Source organism: Bos indicus, chromosome 21 (assembly GCF_029378745.1).
Source record: "Bos indicus isolate NIAB-ARS_2022 breed Sahiwal x Tharparkar chromosome 21, NIAB-ARS_B.indTharparkar_mat_pri_1.0, whole genome shotgun sequence".
Lineage (NCBI taxonomy): Eukaryota > Metazoa > Chordata > Mammalia > Artiodactyla > Bovidae > Bos > Bos indicus.
Window position 1 is genome coordinate 60926905 of NC_091780.1, and position 15964 is coordinate 60942868.

At 47.6% G+C, this 15964-nt stretch overlaps 1 protein-coding gene across 1 annotated transcript in view; it reads left to right on the plus strand.

Annotated features, from left to right (window-relative positions):
• Positions 1–12235: 12235 nt before the first annotated feature.
• The window catches only part of C21H14orf132 (chromosome 21 C14orf132 homolog), a 56224-nt gene continuing 52495 nt past the window's right edge, over positions 12236–15964 (plus strand). Inside the window, exons 1-3 of the mRNA XM_070775935.1 lie at positions 12236–12320; positions 14427–14501; positions 14948–15582. Of these exons, the coding sequence (XP_070632036.1) occupies positions 12236–12320; positions 14427–14501; positions 14948–15582 (795 nt within the window). The remainder of the gene's footprint in view (positions 12321–14426; positions 14502–14947; positions 15583–15964) is intronic.

Here is a 15964-nt window from a genome sequence, read left to right on the forward strand (position 1 = left end):
TTGTTAAGAGACTAGAGCTTAAATGTTCTCATCACAAGAAAAATAATTCCATAGCAATATGTGGTGATCGATGTTAACTAGTTGTACTGTGTCAATCCTTTTGCAATATATATATATAAATATCAAATCATTATACTGTATACCTGAAAATTATATAGTCAATTATATCATAATTTAAAAATATCCTATTTGTTTCAGGACAACTTTTTGGACCAGCATCCAGAGTCAGAACTCTGCTTGAAGCCGAGTAGGAGTGGGGAGGTCCTTATATGGAGGCTTGGAGAAATTCTACTGATTAGAAACAAGCCTCCCTCCATTCTCAGTATACCCCATTTTAGCCAGGTAACCTTGCCAACAAAGCCTAAGCAGATAGGTGTGCTCACTAGCTCTGTACAATGGCTGAATCCCAGGGCTATCTTCTTACCCCAGGACAAGGCTCATCCTTGTCGGTGGCACGCGCAAGACACAAAGATGGTACTTCAGCGGGATCAGGAGAGGAGGGGAGATGTCGTGCTTTTTTAGGATTCCTACATGGCTTGCTCTGTTTCTATCCCCCAAAGGAACTTCCTTTGGAGGCAGATCTGGCTTTTCTAATTCTCTGCTGCTGCTGCTGCTGCTGCTGCTAAGTCGCTTCAGTCGTGTCCGACTCTGTGCGATCCCATAGACGGCAGCCCACCAGGCCCCGCCGTCCCTGGGATTCTCCAGGCAAGAACACTGGAGTGGGTTGCCATTTCCTCCTCCAATGCATGAAAGTGAAAAGTGAAAGTGAAGTCGCTCAGTCGTGTCCGACTCTTAGCGACCCCGTGGACTGCAGCCTACTCTAATTCTCTAGTAGCCATGTATGGATGTGAGAGTTGGACCATAAAGAAGGTTGAGCACCGAAGAATTGATGCTTTTGAACTGTGGAGCTGGAGAAAACTCTTGAGAGTCCCTTGGACTGCAAGGAGATCAAACCAGTCAATCCTAAAGGAAATCAACCCTGAATATTCATCAGGACTGATTCTGAAGTGGAAGCTCCAATACTTTGACCACCTGATAAGAAGAACCGACTCCTTGGAAAAGACCCTGATGCTGGGAAAGATTGAAGCCAGGAGGAGAAGGGGGCAACAGAGGATGAGATGGTTGGATGGCATCACTGACTCAATGGACATGAGTTTGAGCAAACTCCAGGAGATAGTGAAGGACAGGGAAGCCTGACTTGCTGCAGTCCATGGCGTCACAAAAAGTTGGACACAACTGAGGTACTGAACAATAACAACGATGAGAGGGGAGCTCTCACCTGACTCAGTCCACTTGGATTAATGACCACAGGCAGAATAAACCTCTTTTGTGTGCTAAGTCACTTCAGTTGTGTCCGCCTCTTTGTGACCCTACAGACTGTAGCCTGCCAGGCTCCTCTATCCTAGGGATTCTCCAGGCAAGAATACTGGAGTGGGTTGCCAGGCCCTCCTCCAGGGGATCTTCCCAACCCAGGAACCAAACCCACACCTCTTACGTCTCTTATGTTGGCAGGCGTGTTCTTTACCACTAGCGCCACCTGGGAAGCCGCAAGCTCTTTTAGGGAAACCAGACTTTATTCTCACTGACCATGTGAATGTGCTAGTTCATCAGAGCTCATCTCTTTGTTGTAACAACTCACTGAAATCCACAAGAAGCAGTCAGTATGCTCTAGTGTTCTTTTCTCCTAAAATCCAGCACCTGCAGGCACATGGCCCCAGCCCCAAGACAGGTAAGTGGCTCTCAGCCCGTCGGTCATGGGGCTGCCAGCTTCCCTCCTTATTCCACGCCATTCCCCATTTAGTTGATCCCTTGTGTGTGGCTCCATCACAACATCCCACTTCCGGTGCCAATTTCAATATTGAGTCAGATATTTCAGTTTCAGGGGATAGAACTCCAGTTTATTTTCTCCAGGGACTGAAAAGTCCAGAGGTAGATGTGCCTTCAGGCACCACTGGATCCAGGTGCTCAAATGATGATATTGGGAACTTTCTCTCTTCGTCTTTCAGCTCTGCTTTCCCTATGGGTTGGCTTCTGTAGGAAGATGGCTACTAGCAACTGCAGAGTCACATTCTACCAGTTTGGTGACCTCACCGAAAGACAGCTTTTCTTTCCAGTTACAATTCCAAGAATAATGCTCCCTGAGCCAACTTGGGATTCCATGTCCTCCTCTGAATCAAATTCCTTCATAGTGGGAAGTAGCAACAGCTCCAGCTGAGTCACATGGATAGAGAGCTGAGACTAGGGGTTGTCCAAGGACACCTGGACACTGTCACCAGAGGAAGGAGAAGGGATGATGGCAAGGGACAGAGAACGCACACGCACTGTAACTGTTTCTAGACTTAAAAGCAGCTATTCCAGAAAAAAACAAAGAAAAAAGGAATGGACAGTTCTGAGACACCTACTGTGTGTCTTTCATCTGCTTATTTTTCCTACATAGATTTTGAGCACCTGTTATTATAAATAATAACAGCTAATCCTTGTTATGAATCTTTATTATTTGAATTTATTATTTTTTATTGAAGTGTAATTGCTTTACAAGGCTGTGTTAATTTCTGCTGTACCACAAAGTGAATCAGCTGTATGTATACATATTTCCCCTCCCTTTTGAGCCTCCCTCCCACCCCCTCATCCCACCCCTCTAACATCTAATTCTTGTATAACATCTGTTGTTTTCCAGGATTCACCCTTAAATCATTAAAATCTCACAATTCTAGAAGGTAAGTACTATAATTATATCACCATTTTATGAAACTGAAGCAGAGAGCTAATGATTTAGTTAGTTATAAAGCTCCAGTATCTGGATTAATTTCCTAAGGGTGCTGTTACAAAGAACCCCAAACTGGGTGGCTTAAAACAGCAGAAATTTGTTCTGTGAGTTCTAGAAGCTGAAAGTCTGACATCAAGGCGTCAGGAGGGCCCTGCTGCCTTGACACTCTGGAGAGAGCACTTCCTTGTCTCCTCCTGGCTCGTGGTGTGGTTGCCAATCCTCGTCCTTCCTTGGCTTGTAGCTGCCCCGCTCCAGTCTCTGCCAGCATCACCACGTGACCATCCTCTTCCCATGTGTTTCTCTGTGTCTCTTCTCCTCTTCTTATAAAGACACCAGTCCCATTGAATTAGGGCCCAATGACCTTATTTTAATGTAAAACATCTTCAAGACTCTACTTTCAAGTGAAGTCACATCACAGGTACTGGGGGTTAAACTTCAGCCTACCTTTGAAAGGGAGCCTCCAAGCCAGGCCTGGGTCCTGAGTCCCTGCTCTCTCTAGTCTCAGCTCCTGGGGTCACAGCGGTGGGGAAGCCTGGTGCGTACCTCCCAGGGGCTTTGCAGCGTAGGGATACATGGTCAGTGCGGTGATCAGTGAAGGTGCTGATGAGGTTGATCACCGAAAGTCAGCACTACTCTGGCCAGGGCAGGTTCCTGGGGGAGCAGATGAGAGCATGGGGCCATGAGGGATCATGAGGACGCAGGCAGGAGGGCAGGGACAGGAAGGGAGGAGTGTGTTCCAGGCAGAAGGAGATGCTGGGTAGAGAGGGGAGAGAGAGGGAATGTGGCTTGTTTGGATCTGGCAGAAGAGTTCAGCCTGGCCAGGGCAGAGGTGTCAAGGTGGGAAGTTGGAAGAGGAAGCTAAAGAAGCTTGTGGGGGCAGAAGTGGGAGGGTCAGGGAGCCAGGGTGAGCAGCCCATACTCTTATCTCCAGCATCACCAGGAGCCGTGGGAACACAAGGGTGGGGTCCCAATACAGTGGCCAAAATTGATTGACTCTTCACTGTCCTGTGAAGTCGGTGATAGTAAGATTTCACCTTCCAGTACAGGGCACCCGGGTTCTATCCCTGGTCGGGAGATAAGATGCCACGTGCCTCTAGGCTAAAAAACCAAAACATAAAACAGAAGCAGTATTATGACAAAGTCAATAAAGACTTTAAAAATAGTCCATATCAAAAAAGAAATCTTAAATAAAAAAAAGACAAAGAACCAAGAGTTGTACGTGTTGGTTGGTCTCATGGATAAACAGTTCAGTTCAGTTCAGTTCAGTCACTCAGTCGTGTCCAACTCTTTATGACTCCATGGACTGCAGCACACCAGGCTTCCCTGTCCATCACCATCTCCTGGAGTTTGCTCAAACTCATGTCCATCAAGTTGGTGATGTCATCCAACCATCTCATTCTCAGTTGCCCCCTTCTCCCTCTGCCCTCAATCTTTCCCAGCATCAGGGTCTTTTCCAGTGGGTCTGCTCTTCACATCAGGTGGCCAAAGTACTGGAGCTTCAGCTTCAGCATCAGTCCTTCCAACGAATATTCAGGGTTGATTTCCTCTAGGATTGACTGGTTTGATCTCCTTGCAGTCCAAGGAACTCTTAAGAGTCTTCTCCAGCACCATGCTGAAAGCAACAATTCTTCAGTGCTCAGCCTTCTTTATGGTCCAGTTCTCACATCTGTGATTTTGGATGTGATACTGATTTTCCTCTGATACCCAGTATCACAGAACTTCGACTATATGAACCTTTGTCCCTAGGAAGTCCCCTAGGGACCCTTGTACTCCTGGGACTTGGGATATGAGGCAGTGACAGGGGACAGAGCACCAGGCAAGATGCTCAGTTCAAGTCCTGCCCTTCCGCTCATTAGCTCGTGACTTGAGGGAAGTTGCATGTCTCTGAACAGTGACTCTAACATGCAGAAGCATGGCCCTGGCAGGGCTGCTATTGAAAGTGGCCAGGAGGTGGGTACAAAAGGACTTGGGAAATCAGTGTGCAGGAAGACCAGAGCCACCTGGCGACCACAGGATGACTATCATCAGCGTCATCATTACTGAGTTGTTACAGGCAGATCAGTGGGCATGGCTGACCTGGGCAGGCTGGAGGAGGAAGGCTCCCTGCCGCCCTCCCCAGCAGACCTGCACAGGAAACACCCCCAACTGTTTCCTCCTGATGCAATCAGCGCTTTAATTAAAATGAGTTCATCAGACTCTGGAGGAGCAGCCAACAAAAGAACCAAAAACAGCAATTACCTTCTGGGGACCGTGCCTGGACCCTTGGAAGTTTCCTATGAAGAGAAGTGAGTGTGGGTGGTGGTGGAAGAATTCAGCTGGATGTTTGGGGAAAGGGATGTACTTTCCTCTCCGTGTATGGGGGATGCAGGCAGGTATGTGTGGATTTCTGGGGGACAGGGGGGAACATGGGAGTTCTGAGGCTAAGCCATCCACACCCCAGCTCCCTGTCAAGGTCCCTGGTCTGACCAGGGTGGAGCAGGCTGTTATCTTCTCCAGATCATGAAACACCTCTCTGCTTTTCTGCTTGGGAAACAGAAGAATGATTTAAAACTGTCCCCTGGCTGGCACACTTTGTCTCCTTTTCAACTGTGTGTTAGTCGCTCAGTCGTGTCCAACTCTTTGTGACCCGATGGACTGTAGCCCCCTACCAGGCTCCTCTGTCCATAGGATTCTCCAGGCAAGAATACTGGAGTGGCATGCCATGCCCTCCTCCAGGGGATCTTCCTAACCCATGGATGGAACCTGGGTTTCCCGTACTGCAGACAGATTCTTTACTGAGCCACTATGGAAGCCCTCTTTTCTGCCTGCCTTCCTCAAACCAGCCCATCCCCAAAGGCCACACAGCTGGCCCAGATCCCTCCAGCCTCCTACACTCCACCCCAGCATCACAGGCGAGCTTTTTGCTCTAAACTCTCTGCCAGTGACATTTAAGAGAAATAGAACACAACCCACAAACAACTTAACATTTAAAAGGCCACAATGCAAGCAACTTAAATATTTCTAGTAGCACACACACAGTCCACAAGAAACAGGTGAAACTGATTTTAATAATATAGCCCAATGTATCTGTGTGCAAGGCCGCTTCAGTCATTTCCGACTCTTTGTGACCCTATGGACTGTGTGGTCCATCAGGCTCCTCTGGGGATTCTCCAGGCAAGAATACTGGAGTGGGTTGCCATGCTCTCCTCCACAGGATCTTCCCAACCCAGGGATCGAACCCGTGTCTCTTATGTCTCCTGCATTGCCAGGTGAGTTCTTCACCACTAACACCAGCTGGGAAGCCCCAGTATAGCATAAAACAGCCACAATATTGTCATTTCAACATATAACCAATATAAAAATCATTACTTTTTTTAAATACTAAGTCCCCCAAATCCTGTATTTTATACTTATAGCTCAATTCATATTGACCATATTTTAAATGTTTAGCAGCCACATGTGGTCAGTAGATACCATATTAGATAGTGCAAATCTGTACTGTGTCCCACTGGGTGATGGTCTTGTCTCCATTTACGGACTTGGTACACTTTCCTCCCATGGAACTATGGCCCAGCGAGGCTGTGGTTCACCCCTCCAGGGAGCCTTGCATAGACCTGGCCCTTGGTAGGAACTTAGGAATTGTTTTGGAGTGAGTGAATGAATTTAGGAAGGTCTCTCTGCCTTTGTATTAAGAAGTGATACCAGGGGAATGCCCTGGCTGTCCAGTGGTTACAACTTGGCACTTTCACAGCTGTGACCCCTGGTTTAATCTCTGATGGGGAACAAAAATTCTGCAAGCCACAGGGCAAGGCAAAAAATAAATAAATAAATAAAAATAAAAAACAAAACCAGAAGTGATGCTAGGAGAGTGCTACTAGTGAGTCTCTAGCTCTCTGGAAGCAGCAATGGCCCAGGAATCCAGCTCCAGGTTTTTCTTCCGTGCTGTAGGAGCCCCTGGCAGCTGAGCTTCTAGCATCTGGCCATCACTCATTGTATATATCAGCCCTGATGTATATACATGGGCAAAGGAAAGCAGGTAAGGGGACATGGGGAGACGTTTTACTTCCTACTTCCTCCTCCTAAATTCCATCCATTCATTTATTCAAACATAAGCGCTTATTAGCGCATTAGTTTGTTCATCTGGGAAACATTCCCAAAGCACTTTATTTAAGCCAGGCAATTGCTAGGTGCTGGTGCATTTCGTGGATAAGTAAGAAACCATTCTTCCCCTCTCTCCTTCTCTGTAATTCCCTGGGGTACTTGTTCTAGCAGAACATGTGTTTAACTAGAATAAACATAAACAAACGCGCAATCTCTGTACCAAACCAACACGCTCCCCTCTCCCCGTGGACTTGAATTAACTTTCCTTCCCTCCTTCCATGGACAGCACCTACTATCTGCAGGTTCAGTGCTAGGCGCTCCTTCCGTGGTCTCAGTCAGTACTCCACTTCTAGAGAGGAAAAAACTGGCTCAGAGGAACCTGGCAGGCTATAGTCCATGGGGTCGCAAGAGTCCGACCCCACTTAGTGACTACGCCACCGCCATCAGGAGGTGCCAGTGGTAAAGAGCCTGTCTGCTAATGCAGGAGACTTAAGAGACGTGGTTTCAACCCCTGGGTCGGGAAGATCCCCTGGAGGAGGGCAAGGCAACCCGCTCCAGCATTCTTGCCTGGAAAATCCCATGGACAAAGGAGCCTGCTGGGCTACATTCCATAGGGTCGCAAAGAGTGGGACACGACTGAAGTAACTTCACGCACATGAAATAGGTAACTAATGAGAACCTACTGTCTAGCACAGGGAGCTCGACTCAATGCTCTGTGGTGAATCAAATGGGAAAGAAATCCAAAAAAAGAGGAGATACATGTAAACATGTAGCTGAATCACTTTGCAGTACAGCAGAAACTAACACAGCATTGTAAAGCATCGATAACTCTAATAAACATTTTTTAAATAATGAAAATAAATAAAGAGGTGGGTCCCGGGCCATCTTCACCCCTGAGACGTGCTATAAATAATTTATCAGGTGGCTTAGTGAGAAGCTCATGAATTCTTAAACCGTTTGTAAAGGCCTCCCAGGAAAAACGGCATCTGGGTCTCCTGGCCCCTACCCTCTCCAGGGTCAGTTTCCCTGGTGTGGCCTTCAAGTCGAGAGTCTTCTAAGGAATGGAATGTTCCTCCCCCACAGGATCCCAAGTTCTCTGTGCTCATGAATTATGCATTCAGTACTTGGCAGAACAGCAGTCAGGAGACTATCCCTGGAACCCAAATCCTCTAAGAGTTCTGTGCAAAAACTCATCCCCTACCCTTGTTCCCATGCCAAGCTGCCAGGACCAAGAGCAGGCAGGTGGCCTGAGGCTCAGGACTCTCAGAGCCCATGGTAGACTGCCTCTCCCAGCAAGTTGTTGTCGTTCAGCTGCTAAATCATCTCCAACTCTTTGCAACATGTACTGCAGCACGCCAGGCTCCCCTGTCCTTCACCATCTCCGGAGCTTGCTCAGACTTATGTCCATTGAGTTGCTGATGCCATCCAACCATCTCATCTTCTGACAACTCCTTTCTCCTTCTGCTCTCAATCTTTCCCAGCATCAGGGTCTTTTCCAATGAGTCAGCTCTTCTCATCAGGTGGCCAAAGTATTGGAGTTTCTGCTTCAGCATCAGTCCTTCCAATGAATATTTAGGGTTGATTTCCTTTAGGATTGGAAAGGACTCTTAAGACTCTCAAGAGTCTTCTCCAACACCACAGATAGAAAGCATCAATTCTTCAGTGCTCAGCCTTCTTTAAGGTCCAACTTTCTCATCTGTACATGACTAGTAGAAAAACCATAGCTTTGACTATACTGACCTTTGTCGGCAAAGTGATGTCTCAGCTTTCAGTATGCTGTATAGGTTTGTCATAGCATTTCTTCCAAGGAACAAGTGTCTTTTAATTTTGTGACTGCAGTCACCATCTGCAGTGATTTGGGGGCCCAAGAAAATAAAATCTATCACTGTTTCCACTTTTTCCCCATCTATCTGCCATGAAGTGATGCAAATAAATGCACTCAAAAAGGGAGAGGTGCTATAGAAAAAAATAAAAGCTGTTTTTATTTTAAGGATGGGTTACTTAAGGTTGGAAAGACTTCCCAGAGGAGGTGACTTTTGAAATGAAACCTGAACGATCAAAAGAAAGATTTGGAGAAAAAGAGTTTGAAGTAGAAGGAATAGCAAAGACTATGCCCTTCTGGGAAATGTGCTTGGTTTGTTGCTAAGACAGAAATAATAATAATAATAAAAAAAGGCCTGTGTGGGCCAGAGCACAGTGAAAAAGAGGGTTGGTGGGTTGAGAGTGAAGTGCAAGGAAGAGAGGACTGAAGGACAACTCCTGCATGTACTAGGAGGCCTTCGGGGGAATTAGCAAAGGCACTCCTTCCTTGGGACAGATGTGGCCTCTAACCCAAGCACAGGATTCCACAAGAGGAACATGGCTGGATTTTAACCCCACCTGCCTCTCTGCTTGGCACTCTTGTGCAGTGTGCAACATGCAGAACAGTACATGGAGGACCTGGGTAGAGCCATTACCTGCTTGTGATGGAGCCCAGTGGAAATCAGAGCTCAGTGCTGGCCAGGTTAAATCTGAGATGCCATTAGCCATCCAGGGTCTTCCCTGATGGCTCAGTTGGTAAAGAATCTGCCTGCAATGCAGGAGACCCTGGTTCAATTCCTGGGTCAGGAAGATCCGCTGGAGAAGGGATAGGCTCCCCAGTCCAGTATTCTTGGGCTTCCCTTGTGGCTCAGCTGGTAAAGAATCCACCTGCAATGTGGGAAACCTGGGTTCAATCCCTGCGTTGGGAAGATCCCCTGGAGAAGGAAGAGGCTACCCACTCCAGTACTCTGGCTTGGAGAATTCCATGGATAGAGGACCGGGCAGGCTACAGTCCATGGGATTGCAGAATTGGACATGACTGTGGGACTAACTTTCCACTTTCAGAGGTTGCTGAATAGACAGTTGGATGGGCCCATCTGGAGCTCAGGACAGAAGTCTGGGAGTCCTCACTGGATCATTACATGCCAGGATGCAGTCGCCCAGGGAGAGCTATAGAGTGGTATTTCTAATGTGCAGACATACCTGTGAGATGCTTAGTCAGTGGGTGAGGCCAGCAAGCTGCCTAGGAATTAAAATTTAAGGAGATCCACTCAAGGTTCCACAAGTACAAAGCTGGTACCTGAGAGTACATGCCACCTTAAATTTTGTGTCTTCTTTCATCTAATCCTGGTCTGGGGTAATTCAACAGAGAAAGGATAGTTGGTGGTGCTGGCACAAATGAAAATTCATTTGGGAATGAAATAAAAAGGAACCTCAACCTTTATTTTACACCATATGTAAAAACAAAAAACTAGATCATAGACCTAAACACAAAAGCTTTAACTATAAAACCTTTGCGGGGAGGGGTGGTGGGGGGGGTGGGGGAAATGGGGAAAATCTTCATGACCTTGAGATAGGCAAAGATTTCTTAAATAGAACACAAAAAGCATGAACCATAATTGAGGAAAAAAAAAAGACCAGGTGGATTTTATCAAAACTCAGAACTTTTCTTTGAAAAACATCATTAAGAAAATTTAACAAATCACAGGCTGGGAGAAATCATGTGTAGTACATATATCTAACATAAGACTTGTACCCGAAACACATAAGGAACTCTTACAATTCAGTAGTAAAAAGACTCAGTGGACATGAGTGTGAGCAAACTCCCAGAGACAGTGAAGGACAGGGAAGCCTGGCGCACTGCAGTCCACGGGGTCGCAAAGAGTCAGACACGACTCAGCGACTGAACAACGACAACAGTAAAAAGACAACTGATTCAATTTTTTTAAACAGAGATTAGCATAGACCCTTCATAAAAGAAAATATACAAATGGCCAATAACTAGTAAGTAAAAGAGAGGTTCAACATTATTGAGGAAATTCAAATTTAGACTGTAATAAAGTACCACCTTATAACTGACAGAACAGTTTAAGTTAAAAATGATGAAAATATCAAGTATTGTGACTTCCCTGGTGGTCCAGTGGCTAAGACTCCCAATGCAGGGGGCCCAAGGTTCGATCCCTGGTCAGGGAACGAGATCCCACGTGCCACACCTAAGTGTTCCCAGGCCACAGCTAGAGATCCTGCGTGCCACAACAAAGATCGAAGACCCTGTGTGTCTCAACTAAGACCCAGTGCTGCCAAATAAATAAAGAAATAAAAAAAATATCTCTTTAGAAAAGAAAATATCAAGTGATGGTGACAATATGAAGCAACTGGGATTCTCATACACTATTGGTGGGAACACAAAATGTGTGAAACACTTGGAAAACAGTTTGGCAGCTAATTATAAACATACAAGTAAGCAGTTCCATTCTCTGGTTTTTACCCAAGAAAATGAAAACAAAATGCTTATACAGTGACTTGTGCACAGAAGTTCACAGGTGCTTTATTCATAACAGCTCACAGCTCAGCCAAGAAGAATGGATAAACAAGTTGGTATATATCCATACATAAGATGCTTTTCAGAAAAAAATGGAACTACCAATACATGCAACACTATGAATCAGTCTCAGAAACATTACACTTCACGAAGGAAGTCCAACAAAGAAAAGGGTACAATCGATAAGATACCATCTGTAGAAAAATCTAGAAAAGACAAATCTGACCTGCAATTATGGAAACGTGATCAGTGTTTGCCTGAGGCTGGAGCTGGGGGCTAGGGATTGACCGCAAAAAAGACAAGAGGGAATTTTTGGGGGAGAGTGGAACGTTCTATATCTTGATCATAGTTCTGGTTCCACGGGTGTGTATCAAGATTCATCAACCTGTGTATATAAATCAGGTACATTTATGTAAGTTACACCTCAATAGAGTGTCTTAAAAACACTTTAAAAAGCCTGACTTAAAAGTTCGGGCTTTTGCTGACAACCCATCCTCTGGTCATCCTTGTCACTATGAGTGTGGTAACAGAAGAATGTTTTGTTAAAGGACAGGGTGATTAAATAGTTCTGTTCACCTCCAGGGCATGGTGGGTGTTAAAAATGGACGCAAGAGGGGCTTCCTTGGCGGTCCACTGGTTAAGAATCCACCTGCCGATGCAGGGGACATGGATTTGATCCCTGGTCTGGGAGGATCCCACATGCCTTGAGGCAGCTGAGCCCGTGTGCCACACCTACGGTGCCTGTGCTCTAGAGCCTAAAAACCACAACTACTGAGTCTGCCCCCCACAACCACTGAAGCCCCGTGCTCTAGAGCCGTGCTCCCCAACAGGAGAAGCCACCACAGTGAGAAGCCTGCACACCGCAGCTAGAGAAAGACCACACGCAGCAACGAAGACCAGGCACAGCCACAAATCATAATTAATAAATACAATCAAAAACCGACTTACGATTGGTGGGCCCGTGCCTGTTCTTTTGATTAGAGATGAAGGGACTAGGGCCCAGAGAGCAGGAAAGACTCATCCAAGAAGACACACTTGACGTAGGTATGGCCTACAGGGTGTCCCTTCTCTTTCTTCAGATCCCAGTCCTGGGAGAGGTCTGTGTTCCCCTGAGCAAGGCCACGCCTACAGGTAACTGCACAAACCTTTTGTCTGTAGAGCATCTTCTAGATGAGCCGCTGGTCCAAGTGTTACCTAGAGTGTGTGGATCTGGCTGCTCACTGCTCAAAAGCCAATAAACAGGCCAGGCTGGTGGAAAGGAAAGTTTATTTCAAATGCCGGCAGCTGGGGGAGGGGGAGGGTGGCAGACATCTGTCCAAAGGCCGACTCCCCTCCACCTGGCAATCAGCGGGGTAAGAGCTCTTATAGACAGAGTGTGGGGGGGTGGGGGGCGGGCTATATGCAGAAATAGCACAGTCATCTCTGACAGTCATCTTCAAATTGGTCACCAGTGGTCTGACCAGCGTCATCTTGGTTGTTCTAGGTGCAGTTAATCATCAGTTCTAGGGTCTATTTTTTCCCCATTTCTCTGAGGCCAATTCTGAGAACTGTGGCAGTTCATGTCCTGAGTACAGTTTGGTCATCATTTACTTAACTTCTCCACCTGGAGTTTTAGTATCTATAAGACAGCTCACAGGATATGGCTTAGAATATTATCTATAGCCCTTGGAAAGAACTAAAGTTCCTTGACTATGCTTAATGAGTATGTTATTATTATTTAGTCTCCTTTGAAGATTTTCCTTTGTTTTCCCATTTCTCACTTCTCTTGATCAAATTTATTCTTTGACCAAAGTTTTCCACAGAGAAAAGGTAGGCAGAGAATATGGTATGGAGGGCCAAGGACCACAGGGCCCTGTTCTGCTTCACAAGTATGCCGTCATCACAGAGCAGTGACGGTACAGGAGTGTGAGCCCCGCTTGCCAGCTGGCACCACCTCGTGCTGGTCTCCCCACCTTCATCATTGCTTTGCTCACCTCCTGGGGTCCTCATGAGAACATGGAAACGTGGATGTCTGCTCTCAACAGTCTTACTGAACCTAGATGTCTGGTCAGGGCTATAAAGCACAAAGCAAGGAAATAACAAACAGATCAGAAAGGAATAAGTAAAATGGTTCCTATTTGCAGATGACATAATTGTCTACACAGAAAATCCCAAGAAATTTATACACAAAAAAATTCCAAGAACTAATAAGTTCTAGGTTCTAGGATACCAGACAAACATAAAAAAAAATCAATGATATCATATTAGCAATGAACACATGAACAAGAAAATGAAAAGTACAATACATAAAAATTTACAATCACTAAAAAAAGGAAAGAAAAGGAAGAAATGTTTAGTTGTGCATTTAGCAAACATATCCAAGCTTTGTATACTGTAAACTCTACAACACTGATGAAAAAAATCAAAGAAGGTCTAAATAAATGGAGACACATACTGTCTTCATGGACTGGAAACCTAACATACTAAAGGCGTAATTTCCCCAAAATCTGATACAGAATAATGTTTAATCAGCTATCTGAGCATCCTATGGCCCAGTGAAGTCGACGGCTGTGGTCAGAATAGCGATACTGTAGGGATAGACAGGGAAGCCAGCATGCTACAGTCCATGGGGTTGCAAAGAGTCAGACTGAACAGCAACGAAAGAACTAGAACAGACAAGCCATAAACGAGCCCACACCGGGATCGAAAACTTGACAGACTTGGTGTCACCGATCATCACCAATCAAAACAGGCTGGACTGGCTCATAAAAGGGATGGGATAATAGGGTATTAACATGGGAAAGGTGAAATTGCTGCCTTAACCCAGACCAAAAAATAATCAGTAAGAAAAGGGCTGAAATATGAAAACACAAAATTAAAGTTAAAAACTAGAGTATCTCTATGATTTCAAGTTGGGAAGGCATTTCTTCCACAAGGGTCAACTCTAAAGTTAAGTATTAATAAACTCAATTAAAATGAAGAACTGTGTTGATGTCTCTTCTTATAAGGGCACTCATCCCATTATGAGAGCTCCACGCTCATGTCCAAGTGACCTAATTGCCTCTCCCTCACTTCCAAATACTATCAGATTGGGGATTAGGGTGAATTTTGGTGGCACAGAACATTGTCAGTAAGGCGCTGGTCCCATTCCCTTGCTAAACTGTGGTCTGTGCTGCCGCCATGGTGTCGGGGGTCAGGAGTGGCAGGGTGTGTGTGTGTTGGGGGGAGGAGGCTTGATCCTTGCATGACCTTCTCCAGGACAGCTGTGCAGGCAGCTGGACCAGAACCAGCAGCAGCAGCAGCAGCAAGGACTCGGCACAGGTGGCAGCACAGGTAACACACAGCCTATTCCCTACCAGGGAGCCCTTTGAGAAGGACAAAACTCCCACCTTCTCGTCTGTGTTCCAGCCACCAGGTCAGGGTATCACACAGACATGCACACACAAGGGATAAGCCCCTTCTGGCATCTCTGCTACCATCCTCATCTGAGCTATGGCATGGGCTCAGCTTGGGATATTGTTGAAGGTAAGGAAAGATAGAAACAGAGCCATAAGGTATCAGTTGTGCGAGGTGCACACTGTGCAATTCTAGAAGGCATCATTCACAGCTGAGTCTCCGTTCTGCTATTAGCCACGTTGAAGCTCACATTTATTGAAGACACTATGTCCCAGATACATGATCTCATTAAATTCTCTGCTTGTTTTCTTCCTTTTACAGACGATGAAACCCAGGCTCAGAAAGCCACTCCCTTGCCCAAACGGCAAAAGCAGAGCTATGATTTAAACCTCCTTCTGACCAGCTTCAGAGTCCCCAGGACACTGGACTCTGGGCACAGGGTTGGCACAAAAATCTGTTAACCCTGACCCTGGCGAGCCAGCCCCATAAAAGCCCTGCTGGCCGCCCCTGGGGCTTGGGCGCCACAGCACGGGGCAGGGTGCCCAGGGCGCTGGACTCGGATTCAGCGCTGGCTCTTGCAAGGACCAGACACGGGACCTCGGGCCTCAGCAGGCCCCTGTGCCCACTACTTCGCACCCCTCCCCGCAGGGAAGCGAGTGGGAGCGCTCCAGGGGTTCCGCCGAGTCCCGCCCTCGGGGGCGGGGCTGGGAGCGGTCACGTGGAGGGGAGTCCAGTTCCCCCGCCCAGCCCGAGCCCCGCCCCGCCCCCAGGCTCCAAGCCCCCCACCCGCCCTCCACCAGCCGAGAGCTCAGAGCCAGAGCAGGGCACCGCGCGGGCTCGGGACCGGCCGCCACCACCCAGCTGCCGAGGGTGCCTCGCGGTTTCAAGAACCCCTGCTCGCTGCGTGGCCTTCTCTGGCCAGCTGTGCGGGCGGCTGGACAGCAGCGGCAGCGACAGCGAGGACTCGAGCGCGGGCGGCAGCAGCGACACCATGGATCTGTCCTTTATGGCCGCACAGGTAAGGGGTCGCCTTCCACGCGCGCCTCTGGCAGCCAAGTTTGAGCAGGTTCGGGGCCACGGTCTCGCCCTCCCCTCCGGGGCTGGGCGCGCCGGGAGGGGTCAGGCCAGGAGGTGGCGCCCGCCGGCGATCCGAGTCCCGGTCCTTTGTCCGGAGCTGGCATCGCCACCTGGTGCGCGCGTCTGGGGCTGCGAGCGCGGCTCCCAGGGGTGGGGCCGGCCTGAACTCCCCGCGTCGACCTGAGCTCGGGGCCTGGGCAGCAGTCCTCTCCCGGCCCATCCCCAACCTGCGGGGTCCCCCTTCCGTTGCCCCAGAGCCCTTCAAGGCGAGGCAGCCCCAGATCCGTGCGAGCCCGGGTTGGGCAGGCAACCTGGCTCTTCCC